The sequence below is a fragment of the Neopelma chrysocephalum genome, unplaced genomic scaffold (assembly GCF_003984885.1).
Source record: "Neopelma chrysocephalum unplaced genomic scaffold, ASM398488v2 Primary Assembly neopelma1_103b, whole genome shotgun sequence".
Taxonomy (NCBI): Eukaryota; Metazoa; Chordata; class Aves; order Passeriformes; family Pipridae; genus Neopelma; species Neopelma chrysocephalum.
The window spans coordinates 2076985-2096524 of record NW_020897767.1 but is presented as its reverse complement, the minus strand read 5'-3'; the positions used below and the strand labels follow the sequence as shown (position 1 = coordinate 2096524).

The 19540-nt window shown below is 45.7% G+C and overlaps 1 protein-coding gene across 1 annotated transcript in view; it reads left to right on the top strand.

Moving 5' to 3' along the window:
* Positions 1-19540, top strand: part of MBD5 (methyl-CpG binding domain protein 5) — a 33866-nt gene that overhangs the window by 9033 nt on the left and 5293 nt on the right. Inside the window, exons 5-9 of the mRNA XM_027695924.1 lie at positions 8077-9069; positions 10375-10616; positions 12356-13561; positions 17358-17431; positions 19309-19384. Of these exons, the coding sequence (XP_027551725.1) occupies positions 8077-9069; positions 10375-10616; positions 12356-13561; positions 17358-17431; positions 19309-19384 (2591 nt within the window). The remainder of the gene's footprint in view (positions 1-8076; positions 9070-10374; positions 10617-12355; positions 13562-17357; positions 17432-19308; positions 19385-19540) is intronic.

The following is a 19540-nucleotide window of genomic DNA, read 5'->3' as shown; positions in this document are numbered from 1 at the left end:
CCAGCTCTCACTCCTCTGAACTTCCACACACGCTGAATAAATAAAATCCATGCACTTCTGAACATTCCCACACCTCTTTTGTCACTTCCCCAAATAAACTGGTGGTTTTTTCCAACTAGTCCAGCCCCAGGTTGGAGTGTCCAGGTGATACACATGTTCCTCACTGCTGCCATTAAAGAGTTGGTGTTGTCAGAGATACGAGGAGTCCCAAAATTTACAAAACAAACCCTTTCCAGGCCCAGCACAAGGAAATGCCGAGTCTGGGTTTGCCTTAATCATGACAATTTTACTAAGGTGGTAATGAAATGGTTGGATAAAGTGGATGTTCAGTTGGAGGAGTGGAGAGAGAGATTTCCTGGTTTGTTCACCTGTGAAGACCTAGAGAGGAAATGGGTTTGCTGCTGTTCCTGTCTCTGGGCTGTTCAAAGATAGAAGGGAAACAGCTCAAAAATGGGGCTTTCATTGGACTGTTTCTGTTTGAGCAAAGCATGGAAAGGTGGCACCTGTGTGAGTGAAAACCCAGCTCACACCAAAGTGACCTTAAGGTGCAATTGGTCTCTCGATAACCCAAGAACCTGATCTGAATTTCCTGAGCTCCCTCCTTTAAAATGCAGAATGGAATCCTATAAAAGCTGAATCACAGAGAAATAATTGTCTAATATGATGCTGCTCACGATTTCTGATGAATTCTGAGGGTTCCTCTCCATTCCTGGGATAAAAAGGCCTGGTTTTCCCTGGGCTGGGGGGGTGGCTGGTGTTGCAATCAGTCCTTGTGTGGCTCTTTTGCCTCGTCATGGTGACACAGAGGAGATTTCCCGAGGCATTTTCCCTCTGGAGACTTTGTCCTCCCTCCTGCACGGAGCAAAGGTCTGGCTTTGCACCAGGAGTTTGCTTCCCTGTGCTTGTGTTCCCTGGGATCCTCAGGAAAGCTGGATAAGGCAAATGCCCCCAAACAAATCCGGGTCAATCCCCACGAGAAAAGGTTTCAACACCAACACCCCCTTTGGTTCTCATCCGTGTAGGAGCAGTAATAGGTTAAAACCCCACCTGGGAGCTTCTGCTCTGCTGTGGAATTCCCAATCCCCCGGGAATGGCTGATGGAATTACAGCAATATCTCTATAAAGCCTTCAGTGGCATTATCTAAATGATAAGTAGCAGTTCCATGTAGGCAGAGACTGGAAAGTTGGGAATATGTTTCATTCCTTTAGTTTTTGTGCTTAAAAAACACACACAACCTGCATTTCATTATTTTATTGAATATTCTTGAAGAAGAGACCCCTTTTCTTCTCTGAGATGGAGCTTCACATTGTGTTATCCTTGTGTTAGTCCCTAAAATTACACATAAACCTTTCCCCAGCCTCCTGCCTGAGTCCCCACAGGGCTCAGCTGTGGGATTTGTCTCATCCACAGGCCGTGGAATTCCAGATGGGAGCATTCTGTTGTGTTTTCGTGTTCTTTCCATCAACAACGTGGGAAATGTTGAGTATTTTGTGTTAATAACAACTTGTGTCAAAAATAAAAGTGAGTCTCCAGTCAGCACTCAGCTCTGGGACAAAGCTGGGAAGAGGAATATTGGGAATTATCCTGTCCTGGGGTGTTAGTTTTGCTGCTGGAGCTGGTGAAAGCCCATTAAATTCAGTTTTCCAGAGCTGAGTAAGATGTTTTCAGGAAACTCCTGTTCATATTTCAGCTTGTGGCTTTTTTTTTTCCCTTCCCCTTTGTTTTGAAGTCTTTTAATTGCTAAATCTGTGTCTGTGCCAACACTCAGAACAGCTCCTGCTCCAAAATAGTTCCTGGGAGAAAAAAATACTGTGAATCCCCACAATTAGCCGAGCTTTTAATTCTGTTTTAACCACATGGACCAAGCTTTGTTATTCTGGCTCTTGTTTTCTCCTTCCAGAGATAATATCTGCAGTTCCCAGGTAATTTTCAGTGGGAGTGTGATGGGATTTTCTCTTTATTAGGATGGGGCTGTGTCACTGGGTGATGGATTTTATTGTAGGTTGGTTTATTTAGGTTTTTCTTGCTGATAGGGAAGTGAAGGAAACCACAATAACCACAGCAAATAGAAATAAAGATGATAAGTTGTCCTGAAGATCAGAAACATGAGAAGTTTATTGGGGCAGATTTGGCAAATAAAGGCTTTATCCTTTTCCCTGGAACTGGTCAAATGTGCAGAATAAAAATAGTAAAATATAATTATACAGGGAGGAGCTTCTGTTTTATTTTAATTTATTTATTTTTTTATATATATATAAATTTAATTTATTTATTCTGGTTTATTTTAATGCAGCCAGGATAACTGGGAATGGAACAAGGCCTTGGAAAACCAGAAGTGGTTTAGGAGGCTTGGATTTAATCCACTCAGTGCAAAGGGTCAACTCAGTTGGGTTAAAAACCAGAACAAAACAAAACAAACTCCACAAAACACGGCCTTTGATTTAACCAGACCCTTCCCTGGTTGGTGCTTTAACTGCCATAGAGTTTTCTAGGAATTTACAGTGATAAAAGTTAAAGGATTTGTGAAAAATAATAATAAAATAATGCAGAAAGATGAACCTTATTGTGGAGAAAAACCAAATTAATTACCTGGGATTTCCTGTACATATTTAGCTCTCACCATCCCAAAATATTCTTAAGCAGAACCAGTGGGCAAATCCAACCCTTTCCAGGGGGAGGAGTGGGGATTACTGAAGGAAATAATGCTTTTTATGGAATTTTTAGCTTCCCAATGTTTTACAGCCACAGCTGAGCACAGCACAACAGTTTTCCCAAAATCATGTTAAAAAACAGCAGTGAGGGTAAAATTCAGAATTCAGAGGAGAAGAGCCAAGGGTGACAATCAGTCAGGTGTTAAATATATTTTAAAAAAGCCCAATTTTCAGGATTTCTGTCGTCATAAAAACAGTTTGGGGCTTTTTTGCCCTCTCCACAAAATTTTGGGGCCAACATTCCAGTTGTTTTGTTGCAAGTGTAAAAACCCTGTGATGATTGTAGGCACAAGAACATGGATATCATGGACAGGGAGGTGAATATTTCCCAGCAGAGCACATTCCACGAGGATGGGGAGTTGCACAGGAGGGAATTTCAGGTTTTTAACTGGTCCTGCTGGAGGATGTTTTATTTATTGGTCCTTTTTTTTTGCAATTCTCCTGTGCAGGATCTCGATAAGGACAAGGACTGGCAGCACTTGGTGCTTAAATGCTGAATTATGGCTCCTTGGGAATTGGAATTGGAATGGGAATTAGCCCCTGTAATCAAGGGGATGCCAGATAAACTTCTGAAATGTTTTCCATTGCAAACAGAAAAGGGAGAATATAATGGTTGAAGTGCAAAGCTCCTGGTTCTGAGTGTGTAGGGAAGGGGTGGAATAGCTAAAGCAGGAATATGTCTGGGATTTTGAGTGCCTGTGAGGTGTGTTTTCCATCAGTGATTACACTGGGAAAGGGAAGGCTCTGGAAATCACTAATTTAACAATATTACACTGTTGCAGAGTCTGTGTTTGTGTCTCTGAAGTTGTTATTAATTCCTGCTCCATGTGGTGTTGCAGCAGCTCCTGGAGCGGGGATGGGTGACCCTGGTGGGTGGAGGAGTCACAAACCACGGGAGCTGTGGGAATAATTGGGAGCTGTGGGAATAATTGCAACGTCTGAGTGATCCTTTTGTGCTTTCACACCTCCCTGAGCCCGGGGTCAGGCCTGCAGGGAAACTCTCCCCACTCCCAGGGATCTTTTGGGAAGGACTGTGCTGATTTCTCCTGTGTGAGCTGTGGGGTTTAACCTCAGGAAAAGGTGGGAGAGGTGGAGGCTTGAGGAAGTTCCAGGACCAGGGAGTTAAATGTGAGCTCTGACAAGGGTTCCCCAAACTTGGAATGTTCTGAATTGAACAAGCAGCAAAGAAAATGCCCAGTGTGAAACAAAGGTAGTTCTGGTTTCATTGGATATGGAGAGAGACTGTTTACAAGGGATGGAGGGACAGGACACAGGGAGTGGTTGGATGGGATGCTGGGGAGGAATTCCTGGCTGGGAGGGTGGGGAGGCCCTGGCACAGGTTGCCCAGAGAAGCTGTGGCTGCCCCATCCCTGGAAGTGTCCAAGACCAGGCTGGAGCAACCTGGGCTGGTGGAAGGTGTCCCTGCCCATGGCAGGGGATGGCACTGGATGGGATTTAAAGTCCCTTCCCACCCAAACCATTCTGGGATTCTCTGATTCTATGAAAAGTAAGAATTGAGGAAGTGGAATCCATAACATTTCTTTGTCCTCAACCCTAAAAACTTTTCAGGTGTTAATGGCTAATGAGCAAGTGCTGCATTTTTTACTTTTCTAAGTCCTTCACACACCTGTTTTAGGGATTATTTTTATCCCACAAATTCCAGCAATGTGTTCCTGGCTGCTGAAATACTAAAATACATAATGGAGAGTTTCTCACAGAGAAATTGATTGTATAATATTATTTACATTATTGTTTTCTCATTGGTGTGGTTTAACTGCAGTCTTTTAGGAAAATACATATGTAGTTATAATCAGGGAATCATGGAATGGTTTGGGATGGGAAGGATCCTAAAGACCACCTGGTTCCACTGCTGCCATGGGCAGGGACACCTTCCATGACTCCTGTAGGACTCAAACCAAGGCAGACTATGGATTGTATCCCACCATTCCAACAGCACATGTGCTCCTGCCTTTTCATGGAAGGCCAGTGCTGAGAAGTTAATGATAAATATCTTCCACTCTGATTCCTTTATTTTAAGTGAACGAGGAGAGTGAATCTTCTGGAACACATAACACCCCTTATTTCATTGTCTCTGCTGACAAAAACCTGTCAAGGAATACTTTGAGAAATGAACACAGATAAAATGCACACAGGAAAATGAACCTGCTGTCAAAAGAAAAGACAACAAAAAACACTCTTAAATACAATAAGTAATGATGTCAAAAATATAGATCTTATTCAATTTCCATTTATTTTCCTTGGCCCTCTTAGAGAACAACAGAGCTGCTTTTCCTGCCTTTTGGATGTTTCTTCTTTTGTTACTTTTCCCAGCACAGCTGGCAGGAGCACCTTTGGCAGAGCTCTGTGTCTGCAGGAGCTGCGAGCCAGGCTCTGTCCTGGGCTTTTATGGCTTTTGGTCTCACTCCTCCATCCTTTTTCCCATTCCACCTTTACCCTTCAGACCCTCTGGTCATTCAGGACCATTGTTTCCAGGGCTCCCAATGCCAAGGTTTTGTGGGACTTGGAATCCCAGTGGTGATTTCCTTTTGGTGTTCAACTCCTGTCTGCATTTCTCATCCAAACCCTGCTAATTGTCCTCTTGTAGCCTGGATATGGTGACAATGAACCACTTCAGGGTGGGGTTTTGGGGATGTTGGGGTTTTGTGTGAGTTGGTGCCCTGTCAAAACTCTTCCTTTTCTTCCAGCTGTTGTCCTTCTCCAGGCCCCAGGGAAAGGCAGGTGGTCACAGCTGTGATCCTGTTCTCCTTAGGGAGTTCCAGTAAATACAACGTGTGGGTCTGGAAATCCCTTTGAGTAAAGTTCAGACCCAAAGCACATCCAGAGTCATTTCCACGCTTTGGTGCTCCTGTTTTGCTGCTCTTTCAGGGAACTCTTCATATCTCAGAGTCAGGGAATTGTTAGGGTTGGAAAAGACCCTTAGGATCATCAAGTCCATCATCCACCTGCTGATCCTGGGCATCCCTTCCTTCTCCTTGCACCTCCAAAAGCCAGGATCTCCGAGAGTTCCTGTGGAGCTGGGGAAGGACAATTCCCAGGGCTCTCCTGGGATCCCAGAGGGAAGGACTGTCCCTCACATAATGGGCACTGTACATCTTTTATAAGGGGGAAAATGCAACTCAGATTTTATCTCCTGGCCTGGGGCCAGACATGGAGAAGCTCTGGCAGCTTCTGTATTCCAGTGGGAATGGCTGTGCATGCACATCTTCATCTGGAACGTTGACTTGTCGGAGGTGGTACTTGGGAAGAGATCCAGAACTCATTTTTTGGCAGTTCAGTCATGGAGCTGTCCCAGAATGTAGCTGTAAATATTGTCTTTGCTGCTACCCAATTTGGGACTTTTCTCCCCCAATTCCTGCTGTACCTTCCTATCAAATATCCCTCCAGGGGGATGTTTGTCTGTGTTTTATTTCCTGCTGAAGTCTGGCTGCTCATCACCTCTTCCACTCCCAAACTTTTCCAGCCTGGATTGAAATAAGGACACATTTTCTTCCTCCTACTCAGGATCCATCAGGATTTTTTTTTTCCTCAGTAGCAATTAATTAGTTGTTTAATTAATCTGGAGAAAGTGTTGAAGACACTCTGGTGGAGTCTCCAGGAGTGGTGGGTGGTGGGTCAGAAAACAGAGCCCTGTTTGCCAAAAAAACAGCAGCAATTTTCCAACTCTTGAGATTTCCTTCCCAGCAAACACTTTTCCATGTGCTCCTTCACCTGAATGGAAAACAGCATCATAAATAAATTCCAAACATCCATCCCCCATCCCTTGGGAGGTACAGCTGCTTCTTCCATTAAAACCAGGGATGACTTTGGGAATGGTATCTCTTAAATCCGTAGGTTGGTTTTGGGGACTTCTCGTGCTTTTTAAAAATGAATAAATAGATGAATAAATAGAATTAAAGTCTTTTCTCAGTGATTCCACAGTGACCCATCACAAGCCTGGCATGGTCCTGTACCTCTTCATGTGTGAACATGGGCTTGAGAAAACCATTTTTTTCCTGTTTTATTTATTTTGGAGATGGTGCCAAAGGCTCCAGAAGCAGGTGACAGCAGGATGGGTGTGTTGGGGGGTGACAGCCTCCACTTGTAGTTGGTTTTCATGGATCTGCACCAATAGATTTGTCAGTGGCTTGAATAATTTCTGGGCAATTTCTCCAATTAGCAGCTTTTTATTTGCTCTTCCTGCCCAATCTGAGGTGTTAAACATGAAACCATGAGTGGAAATCCAGTGGGATGTGCTTTGTGTTAATTTTGGACCATTTTTTTGAGTTGTCAGAATGTCACAGTGCTTGAAAAGTGGTGGTTTAAGTTGCAAATGATGTAAAGAATTGGTTCAGTTCTTACCAGCTGAGTGTGTGGTTGAATATCCCTTTTCAAGTGGTATTTGTGGAGAAAAATTATAATTGATTATTGGGGACCTTCTGATCTCTGGTATTTGCAGGGCAGTTGAGGATGGGAAGTTATTTCACTGCATGAAACCATCGTTAAATCCATTTATAATGACACAGTTTTAGATATAAATCTAATACTCCAGTGTTCTCCCATGAACTCCAATAAATAAAGTAGAAGGACGTATTTCAAGGCAATTCCCTTTGCTTTAACTCTCCCAGGTGTTTTTTGGGCCAGTTCAAGACACTGCCTTAGGGAAAAAACAATATTTTATACTTCAGCTTTGCTGAAGGAGTGTAAAGATACCCAGATAAACTTTATTACTCTTTCTTTGTAACTTTTTCATAGTAAATTTACCCAGTTGCTCTTTGTTTTCATGCCAAGTGATGGGTTTGATTTTACCACCCCAACCCACATTTTTTTTCTGTATAAATCACTGGGGGCTGTGAATGCCAACAGAGCTGGATCAAAATGTATTTTACTCATTAGATTCATCATGTGTTTTAATTCAGGAGTCCAAAATAATGCTTTGAATAATAGTTTAAAATCCGGAAGCCCGTGAATTAAATAGAAATGGAAATAAATCATGTTCTCACACTCTCGCACCCAACATCATCCATGATCCTTCTCCCAAGTGGTTAATCCCAAACTGGGATCAACTGGGACCATAACTGGTCCACAGCTGGGTCTGTTATGGTCTGGTTGCTCTGGGGTTTGTGCTGATGGATGAAATCCTGTTCTACCCCCATCAAAGAACTTCAGGGGACACACAAGTTCAATAATTCCCGATGGGCGTCTGCAGTAGCTGGTGGCAGATCCATCCATATTGTAAAAGTGCTCAAGTCTGGATGCTCCAAACATCCTTTTTCCCATTTGTGGGTGTCAGACACGACTGGTTTGGGTTCTTGTATGACTTGGATGTGTCTCCAACATTAACAGTCGGATTCGTTTGTGTTCCAGGCGGTTCGGGGCCGTCATCGTCCATCGCCATCGCCGGCACCAGCCAACCTGCCATCACCAAGACAACCTCCGTGCTGCAGGACGGTGTCATTGTCACCACGGCAGCTGGGACCCCCCTCCAGCAGGGCCAGCTGCCCGTGGGCACCGACTTCCCCTTCTCTGGCCCCGAGGCGCCGCTGCCCTTCCCGCAGAACAGCGCCGGGAGCGGCAGCCTGGCACCCGCCCTGCACCCCAACCTCCTCAGCTCCCTGCCTCTCTCCCTGCCCGTCAATCAGCAGCAGCTCCTAAACCAGAACCTATTAAATATCCTGCAGCCTTCAGCGGGAGAAGGCAAGTCCGAGGTCAACCTCAACCCTTTAGGTTTCCTCAACCCGAATGTAAACGCCGCTTTAGCTTTTCTCTCCGGCGACGTGGACGGGCAGGTTTTGCAGCCTGTGCACTTCCAGCTCCTGGCAGCCCTGCTCCAGAACCAAGCCCAAGCCGCTGCCATGCTCCCCGTGCCATCCTTCAACGTGACCATCTCAGATTTGCTGCAGCAGCAGAACCCCCCCGTGCCCTCGGTCGCGCAGCCGCCGGCCCCCCCCGAGCCCCTGCCCGACGGCTCCAGGGTGGAGACCCTCCTGGCCAACCCCATTCCCGGCTTTCCGGGCGCCGACACGGCTTCCAACCCCCTGCTCCTGCCCCCCGGCTCGGGGCCCTCGGCGCTCATGGCCCTGAACCCCCAGCTGGTGGGGGGTGTCCTGAACTCCGCCGGCCACCCGGAGGTTTCCATTGCCACCTCCTCCCAGGCCACCACCACCACCACCACCACGTCCTCGGCGGTGGCAGCTCTGTCTGTCTCGGCGCTGGGCGGTGGCACGGCCGTGGTGTCCATGGCAGAAACCTTGCTGAACATATCTAATAGTGCTGGGAGTGCTCCCGGGCCAGCCAAACTCAACAGTAACTCTGTGGTGCCACAGCTCCTTAACCCTCTCCTGGGGACGGGCCTGCTTGGTAAGTCCACTTTCTTCCCAGGTATAAAAGGAAACTTAAAATAAATAAAGAAATCAATCAAATGAAGAGGGTCGGGGAGGGGGAGCTTTGGATTTTAGTTTCTCTTTGCAAAAACTCCTCTTTGCCATCCTTTTTTTTGTGTGTATGTGTGTTTTAGCTCGTTTGTGGAGAATAACTCTTCTGGCAGGAGATTTAAAGCAAATTCTCCTTGGATTCCTCAATGTTTAATACTGATTTGGGAAATGATTAATTCTGCCACCTAGACCTTCTATAAACACCCAAAAATTGTGTCAGCAATTGTTTCACTGCTCAAGGAGCAGCAGCTCAGGAGCCTCCCTGGGGGCAGAGTGTGGCAGCACAGGGTTAGTGGGAGTAGCTGTGCAGGACCAACACCTACATCCCAAAAAAAAGGGATTAAATACCCCTTAAATACAAGATTTTTTTTATCCTGGGTGATGATTTTTTGATTATTTTTATCAAAAATATGTAATAGAGTTAGTGCTTCTCTGTTTGGTCTGTGTATCTAATTAAATGTGAGGAATTTAATAGTGGCAAAGAGCTGATAAAGTATTTTAACTTAAATATTTAACTTAATACCTCATACTGACCTACTAATGGCTGCAGTGAACTCAACCCTACCTGACGTTTTCCATGTAAAATACAACTCACCAGTGATTCTGCAAATGGAAATTTTAAGGAAAACCAGAGCTTTTAATTAAAAAAAAAAGAAACAAAGTAAAAAATGGATATATTTTAAGGTTTGCTGTTTCATAGTTATTTTACTAGAACTAGAATTTCCACATTGAGATTTTCATATAATACAAAATATTAATACAGTTTTTACTCTGGAATGTACAAAAATAATTGTTTAGTGTTCCATGTCTGGGGCAAAAAGCCTTTTCCCATTCACAGCTGGCTCGGGTCATAATTATTTAAAAACCAGTTTTGTTGGGGTTTTGAATTCTTTTCACTTTTCTCTGTGTCTGCTCCTCCTCCCTCTCCCCACCCCGGTGCTGTTTGAAGGAGATTCCAAGGCATGGGCTGTCACAGAGGCTCCTTCTGCCAAACTTGGCTGTTCCAAGAGTCCTGTCAGGCCCCTTCAGGCAGATCCAGGTGGATGTGACACACAAAAGGAGGCACAAAGACCAGGAGAGACATCCCTTGAGGACCTCTGGGAGGCTGGAGGGGGGAGCAGGGTTGTTTTACAGAGGCATTTTCAGCAGTCAGTTAAAATTGGAGTCAAGGAAATTCCTGCTGAAGGCTGGGAATGGCCGTGACTCGGGTTTGCCTGTGTTTGGGTTGCAGGTGACATGTCATCCCTGAACACTACTCTGAACAACCATCAGCTGAGTCATCTCCAGTCGCTCCTGAACAACAATCAGATGTTTCCTCCCAATCAGCAGCAGCAGCAGCAGCAGCAGCAGCAGCAGCAGCAGCAGCACCTTCTCCAGGGCTACCAGAACGTGCAGGGCTTTCAGGGCCAGCCCCAAATCCCTGGCCCAGCCAACAACCCAAACCCCATGGCCTGTCTGTTCCAGAATTTCCAGGTAGGAAGCAAAAGGAGAGCAATATTCCAACAAATGTGCAGCTCTCAGGAGGTAAAATTACATCCCCCGGGGTCTGGGTTTCTTTGCTGATTAAGGCAAAATGATCCATATAAATTATATATATACACTGTCTACATTTTACTCTTTCACTATGGGTTTTGCAAATCAGTGACATTTTTATGGAAATTTTATACCTTTCTCTGCAGGAATTGGGTCCAGTTTCCTTGGAAAGAGTTATGCTGCATGTATTGAAAAAAATATGCTATTTATGTGCTGACAATACCATGAATTTTGAGCAAAACTCTTTTCCATTGTGCAGAAAGGATCATAAATTCCCATTCAGCCCATTCTGATAATTCAGCAGTGAGAAATAAATGCTGGAACCACTTCACAATAATTAGAAACTTAATGAGTTATTGTAGGTGACTGTGTGTGCCAGTCCTCTTGTATTCCCACTGCAACTGCATGGAAGAGCTGTTGGATTCTGCAGCCTGAAGAAAACAGGGATTAGAGTGAATGTACAGTGACAAACTGTGCAAAAATGATACTTTGGGAATATTTTCCTTTGCAGTGTTTTGTTACAATGCTCTCATTGCCACTGTCATCCCCGCCTGTGGATGTGACAAGGAGTTCAAAAAGCTCAGTTGGTTGAGTCTGGAGGTGCCAGGAAGGGAGGAAGGAATAGTTGAGAACAGAACTGGGGGGCTGTGGAGTCTCCTTCTCTGGAGATACGTAAAACCCACCTGGATATGATCCTGTGCCACCTCCTGCAGCTGGAGCTTGGACTGGATCATCTCAGCTGGAGAAGCCTGGAGAAGAGAAGGTTGTGGGATTTAGATGGGATATTAGGAAAAAAATCCTTGGCTGTGAGGGTGGGGAGGCCCTGGCCCAGGTTGCCCAGAGAAGCTGTGGCTGCCCCTGGATCCCTGCAAGTGTCCAAGGCCAGGTTTGAGCACCCTGGGCTAGTGGAAGGTGTCCCTGCCCATGGCAGGGGATGGGACTGGATGGGCTTTAAGGTCCTTCCAAGCCAAACTATCCTGGGATTCTATAACAAAAGTACTGACCTTGGTGGAGTTGTTTAGGACTTGAGAAGAAAAAAAAGTGCTGAGCTTCAATCAGAGGAGGAAATTCCTGAAAGGCCCTGGAAGGGATGATAGTGAAGTCTCAGCAGTGAATGGGGGGCTGTATCATGTCAAGGTGTCCAGTTTGATCCATGAGGCAAAGTCTGAGAGCCAGAGGGTCTGATTTCCTCTAAATTAGGGATTTTTGTTTTCTCTCTGCCTTGTTCTGCATTTAACTTCATAGCTGGTATTTAATCAAAGTAAGGTGGTATGTGAGGAACAGTCACCCTGGCCACCACCCCGGGGTTGAATTAAAATGAGACCAGGTTTCTCTGTTGTGGAATCTCCCTCTCTGGAGACATTCCAAATCCACCCAGATGAGTTCCTGTGTCACCTGCTCCAGGTGACCCTGCCTTGGTGGGGGGGTTGGACTGGGTGATCTCCAGAGGGATCCTGTCATGTGCTCCAGGTGACCCTGCCTTGGTGGGGGGGTTGCACTGGCTGATCTCCAGAGGTCGCTCCTGTCACCTGCTCCTGTCACCTTCTCCAGGTGGCCCTGCCTTGGCAGGGGGTTGGACTGGGTGATGTCCAGAGGCCCCTCCCAACCCCAACACCTCTGCGATTCCATGAAACGTTAATCCAGAATATCAACTGCCATCTTCTCCTGTCCTTCCCCAGGTGAGGATGCAGGAGGACGCCGCGGTCCTGAACAAGCGGATGATCACCCAGATGGGAATGGCGCCGGTTCCCGAGAGCTCCAACGCGATGCTCCCTCCCTTCCCAGAACCCTCCTGTGAGCTGCAGCCCCGGGCCGAGCCCCCCCTGGGGCAGCAGCCCAAGGATTCCCTGCCCGTGGGTGGCCCGGGGGACCCGTCGGTGGACGCCATCTACAAGGCGGTGGTGGACGCGGCCAGCAAGGGGATGCAGGTGGTGATCACCACGGCCGTGAGCAGCACCACCCAGATGAGCCCCATCCCCGCCCTGAGTGCCATGAGTGCCTTCACAGCCTCCATCGGGGACCCCCTGAACCTCTCCAGCGCCGTCAGCGCCGTCATCCACGGCCGCGGCGTGGCCGTGCCCGAGCACGAGGGCAGGGCCAGGGGCGCCCGCGGCGCGCGCGGCCCCAAGGGCGCCGAGCACGGCAAGAACCCCGGGGAGGGTGAGGGCTACGAGTATTACAAGGCGGCCAGCTGTAACACCCCCAAGAAACAGTGGGAAGGGGAGCAGAGCCCGGTGGGGGAGATAAACAGGTGGAAGTGCGAGGAGTTCCTGGAGCACTCCCACCTCCACGGCAGCCCGTGCCACGAGAGGCCCAACAACGCCTCGGCGCTGCCCCTGCTGCCGGGGGAGCAGCACCAGGCCCTGCTGCCGCAGAGGAACTGCCAGAGCGAGAAGGCGCTGGAGGAGAATTTCAGGTATAACAATTACAAAAGAACTATGCTGAGCTTCAAGGACAGACTGGAGAACACTGTGGAACGCTGTGCACACATCAACGGGAACAGGCCGCAGCAGGGCAGGGCCTTCGGGGACCTGCTGAGCGCTTCCAAACAAGACCTGGGTCTGGAAGAGCAATCCCCGAGCTCCTCCAATAGCTTGGAGAGCTCCTTGGTGAAAGACTACATCCATTACAATGGAGATTTTAATGCCAAAAGCATTAATGGGTGTGTGCCCAGCCCCTCGGATGCTAAAAGCATCAGCAGCGAGGAGGACCTGAGGAACCCCGACTCGCCTTCCTCCCACGAGCTCCTCCACTACAGGCCAAGGACGTTCAACGTGGGCGACTTGGTCTGGGGCCAGATCAAAGGACTCACTTCATGGCCTGGGAAACTGGTGAGGGAGGAAGAAGTTCACAATTCATGTCAACAGAACGCTGAGGAGGGGAAGGTATATTTATATATCTATGCACATCTCTCTCTCTCTCCACGTGCCCACCAAAACGGCGTCAGTTTAGTCTTTGTCTCTTATTTTAGCAGCACGGTTTGGTTTTTTCCTTACCTGTAGCTCGTAGGACTGAATTTCCCCGTGGTTTCCCGTAAGAAACGTGTGCCAGTTGCCTTCAGACAGGTCAGATTTGGGCTTTACTAAGTCAGTTGTGCATGGAAAAGTGGTGTTAGCAAAAAAAGGCTTTCACTGCCATTGTGTGTCCAGTCAAATTTCTGGCTGGGTCAAAACCTGGTGTAAAAATACCTAAAAGTGTTGAAACTGCAAAAAAAGGAGAAGTGATCGAATCAGCAGGAGGAGTGTGTAATAAGGGGAATCTTGCTGATTGACACTGAGGAAATGCACACACGTTTTCAACATTTTCAGCATAAAAGGAGGTTTGGATCATCTTTTAGTAGTGAGGAAATTTGCTCTTTCATGCTGAAATCCTTTCTTTTGTGTCCACAAATTGTATGCTTGTGGGGGAATATACAGGCAATACAGTTATCAAGGAGTTTTTGGTTACTTTATTACAGTAAATATTTCCAAGTCTGGTCTGTACTACTTGTATAACATTTTATCTTTGTAGTTCTTATAAAATAACTGGGGTTGTTGCACCCTAATTCAGGAGAACTTCAGTCTCTCTTTGCAGGTGACAATATTCCAGAGCTTGTCCTGGGGTAACTCTATCCAGCCCAAACCAGGACAAGGCTGCAGAGCTCAATCCTTGGGATGGTCACATCCCCAAATTTCCAGTCAGTTTACGAAGTGCAGGCACAGGAGAAGACCCCAAACTATTAAAGATTAAACAAAACTGGAAAAATCAGATGTACAATATCCCTGTCCCGGGTGAATCAGGAACACAGTTATGGCTCTCACATATTCCCAGTTTGGATTTATGTATTAACTTCCAAAATTGTGTATCCACGTCTCTGTGACTGATATAATTGTGTTGGATATAACTGAAGAGTTTTGGTTTTAGAACTTCTGTAAAGAGGTGAATTTACTTTGATTTCCATTCCTTGGCAATTCCGTTTTTCCTCCCCGGTTTGGGGACACCAGAATGTGTTGTTGCTTTGTTTTTGTGGGGTTTGTGTGCATTCCATGAATATTGTGTGAGAGAAATCCAGTGGCACCCATTTCATTGGGTGCTGAAGCCCAAAAAACAGGGAAGCAAAGCCTGGGAATGCTCCTGTCAAGGTACCACTTCAAGTCCCTCATCAGGAAGTCATGGATCACCTCTGGCATCAGAAGACCTTTAATTTAATCAGTTTAAATTTAAAAAAAAATTTTAAAAGTGTGTCTGATTGTCTCCATCAAGAAGCACAGAGTGAACGGCCATTCCAAAGGGCAGGAGTTGAGGGTGAAAGGTGGGATACAGGCAAAAAAAACCCACACCAAACCAAGAGAAATAACCTGGAAAACCAAAAAGAAATTACCTTTAAAACCAAATGGTCTTCAGGAGTTCTGCCCTTCAGTCACATCCATGGTGGGAATCACCTGCAGCACTTCTGGAAATCCTCTTTTCCGTGGAGCTTCCCTGAAACATCTCTCGAAGTGTTTGTGTGACAAACGTGCCCCTCCTGCATTGTGACAATTATTTGCTGTTGGGATTTGTGCTTCTCCCTGTTCTCTGGCTTAGACATGGTTTGATTTTGGTTTCCATGAGGGTGTTCAGAGCAATAATGGGGGTGTTGGAGAGCAGCCGGGGGGGGGTTCCCCAGCAGGAGAAAGGAGGAATTTTGCACCTTCCTTTCCTTGTTTTTTTGGCTGTTGGATGTTGGAGGAGCCCAAGAGAGGTGCAGCAGCAGGAGCAGAGATGTCTGGGAAGGAGAGGAGCGAGTCTGAATCCACACATCCCAAACCAGAGATGTGTAATTAAATCAATGAGTTTGATTATTATCCCAAACCAGAGGATGTGTAATTAAATCAATGAGTTTGATTATTATCCCAAATCAGAGGATTTGTAATTAAATCAATGAGTTTGATTATTACCCACCTCAAATCACCAGAGCAGGACCAAGGGTTTGAGGGCAACAAGGGGAAGGTCCAAGGCTTTGTTGAGCTTTCCTTGGTCAGTCTGCTCAGGGCAAACACTGCCCTTAATGGGTTAAACTGGGCTGGTTAAACTGGGCTTTTCTAGTCCTACAGGTGTGACTTATCCACGGGCTGGAAACCCCATCTGTGTGTATGATTTAGTGTTGCAGTGGCTTATTGTTGCTACTGATTCTATTATTAACTGCTGTTATTATTGATATTAATAATTATTATTGATCTGGTAGACTTGCTTTGGATGCCCTGTTTTGTAGTAATTTGATACTTCTTTAAAAAAAGTGGGTTTTAATGTATAACCATCACAAAATGCCAATAATGAAGACATTGAGTCCTTTTTATTGCTGAACACAAGTCCTTTGTCACCCAAACATGATATTAATTCTTTATGTTCTTATTTACCCTTGAACCTTCTCATTTATCTCGTGGCAGGTGGTTACAGCCCCTGGCAGGTTGTTCCTTAGATACCCATGGAAAGGGATAATTCCCTTCCTTAGAAAAGCTCCCCAGGTTTCCAATAGATTTTGTTTCTTCCCTGTGCATTTGTGTCCTTCAAAATCCAACGAGGAGAGGAATTGTTGGAAGTATTTGCATTAAAAGTGAGCACAGTTTTAAGGGGAAAAATGCTCCAATTTGTGACATAATTGAACTGAATTCCTGGAAATTGAATTCTCACCTCCCCACGTGCAGATCCCTCCATTAGTGACTCCTGGAATTATTCCCCAATTTCATTAGCACAGGCCTGAGTCAAGACTTGGGGAATTGGATCTAAAGTTGTATTTTTAGAGATTTTGACAACCTGCTCACTCATTAACTTCCCCCTTGTCACATCCAAACATCAGTTCCGTGGGGAATATAAATTATTTAGGAATTGAAAAGGCTGAGTTCGGAGGGAATTTGCATTTCAATCTCATTTTGGGGTTGTACAAACTTAATAAATTTGTGTTTATAGAATTCATTTTCCCCGTGTCCAAACACAAAAGCTGTACTTTTAACAAAGCAGGTTCTTGTTCAGTTAAAAAATACCAATCAAGATGTAGCAAAGAAAAAAAGAATTCAGCTTTTCTTTAGGTTGGTGTGTCATAAATCCTGATTTGGTTCTTTTCACAAGCAGAAGTTGCTTGAGCCAGAGGAAAATAATCGAGTTAAGTGGACTCATGTTTTGAGAATGCAAATGCTAAAATTACAGAGATGATATAATTAATTAATTATCTTCTTGCTTTTATTGTTTGTGCTGGGATGAACTGGTACCCCTTGCTTAAAATATCCACAGCTTAAATTTCCAGTTCAAACACTCTCAGATACCAGTATTGGCCCTTGCCCAAATCCATCCCTGACCCAGCAGGTTGCTAAAGGATGTTCTTAAATTAAAAAAAAAGTTAAAATAACCGATTTTAGGACAAATAAATAAAGCTTTGGTGAGGAGTCGTGGATTCCTAAGGCACAAATAAAGCTTTTCCTCTGGAATAGGAATGAATTTGGCCTTCAATTTTCCACCCAGAAACTGGAGGTGATGGAAACACTTTGATGTTGGGGGCACCTGTAAGGAGTGTATGATGTTCCCAGTGTTTTAATGCTTTCCAGGGTGGAGCCTGCTGTGCCTGCCTGGTTTTTTGGGATGAGATTCCAGGCTGCTGGGGGGGGTGAGAGCGATGTCTGGTGATTGCAGCTCTGGGTAACGTGGTTTGGTGTTCGTCCCTTCACTCAGGTGGAGCCAGAGAAGCTGAAGACACTAACAGAGGGGCTGGAGGCCTACAGCCGAGCCAGGAAAAGGAACAGGAAGTGAGTAAATCCTCCTTCTGTACCAGGGAAATACAATCATCCCATTTTTTTGGCTTCTGTTTTGGTGAAGCCCAACTGAGGAGTTAATTCTCTGATTCCTCCTGTTGGTTCTGAGAGTCACAGACTCACCCAAGTTCTGGGATATCTGAATTTTTAGTGCCTCTCCTGATAGTTCCAGTAGCTCCTGCAAAATATCATCCTGCTTGTGTGAGCTTTCCTGGGGGGGATTCCTGATTTTCTAGTTTTTACCAAAAAAAAAAGTCATTACATCAAAACTATGGTGACCAAATAACGCTTTTTAACCAGCTCTGCCCTTCTCTCCTCCCTCTCCCCCTGGCAGAGGTTTGTTCAGAGAAATTCCCTTTTTATTCAGGTTTTTATACAGGTTTATTCAGAGAAATTCCCATTACTTCCCATTGCTGGGAAGTGTTTTAGGATTTGTGGGGCCTGGCTGCGTTCAACCAACCCAGTGCAGAGCTCTGGGTCAGACCTGGGGGAGCTGGTGGGGTTTATCCTCCTTTTTAGCTTTTAGTGAAAACACAAGGATAGAACAGTGTGAGATAGCAAATACTGGGATGTGAAGCATCAGGATAGACAAAAACAGGAAAATTATTGAGTTTGGGGGTAAAAAAAAACCCTTTGGATGTTTCTGAAAGGATGACAAAGTAGAAATTGGGATTGGGTTTGTTCTGTGATGCTGCTGCTTATTTGCTGTGGCAGGGAAAATATATTCCTTAAATCTATGTGAGAATTCCAGATTAAATAATTCTCCCTCTTCCCCTCCTTTTAAGATGTGAGCTTTGCTTTTATTTATATGTCACTTATATACTTAAGAGAAGTAATTTTTTATGCCAGATAGACAGTTTTGGTGGTTGTTTTTTCCAAGATCATCCCTATTTCAGTTTATCTCATGGCTCAAATCCTTTGGTGTCTCCTCATGGACCCTTCCTCATTTTCCCATGTACTGTTCTAGATTTGTGTGACAAAGTCATTGATCCCCCAGGGAAGAACATCCCAGCTGAGCTGATGAGCTTGATTTCCTGGTTAAACAGAGGGGGAATGGCCTTCAGCTGAAAGAGGAGAGATTTAGGTGGGATATTGGGAAGGAATTCCTGGCTGGGAGGGTGGAGAGGCCCTGGCACAGGTTGCCCAGAGAAGCTGTGGCTGCCCCTGGATCCCTGGAAGTGTCCAAGGCCAGGTTGGAGCAACCTGGGATAGAGGAAGGTGTCCCTGCCCATGGCAGGGGGTGGCACTGGATGGGATTTAAGGTCCCTTCCAACCCATCCTGTGATTCTGTGATTAGAGGGAAGGGTTTTTATAGGAAGTGTCTCCTGTGCCAGCTGGGGACAAGGTGTTTCCTTCCCTTCCCTGTCTGTGCCACCACCTCCCCTCAGGATAGAGATGGTTGAGATGGTTCTTCTCCTCTTCCTCCTCCTCCTCCTCTTCCTCTTCCTCTTCCTCTCCTTCCTGCCTCTCCAAGGCAGGATAACAAGGATGGCAGCACTTCCTTACTTCCTGAGGATATGGGGCTCGATGCCCATAATGGTGTCTCTCAGTGCCTTGGGGTAATTTGGGGTTGGAAGAACAAAGTCTTCCCCCCACCTGTCCCACAGCCCTTGGGGTGCTTCATTCCAGGGTCAAACCAGGAATATTTTAGGTTTAAAGTTAGAAGGACATTTAACTTTTCTTCAGCAATTCCAACACAAGCTTCACTTCCCATAATATTATCCAGAGGTCTGATCTTCCTGTTGTGCTCCAGCAGCCTGGGAGGCTCCACAGTTACAACATTCCCAAGGAGTTCCTGTGTTTATCATTCATTTTTAAGGGGTTTTTGCTGTTATTTGGAATGACTGATGCATTATTTTTTTTCCTCCTAGAAGTGGAAAGCTAAATAACCATTTAGAAGCTGCTATACACGAGGCCATGAGTGAACTAGACAAAATGTCTGGGAATGTAAGTTCCTTTTCCTGTATCCCTGTGTGTGTCTGTGAGGGAGGGTTGGCTTGGGTTGTTGCTTCCTACCCAGTTTTGTTTCTATTTCCTTCAATAATGTGGAATTTTCAATGTTTCTCCTGCATTAAAAGGCAGTTTGCAAATGTCAGGTAGTTC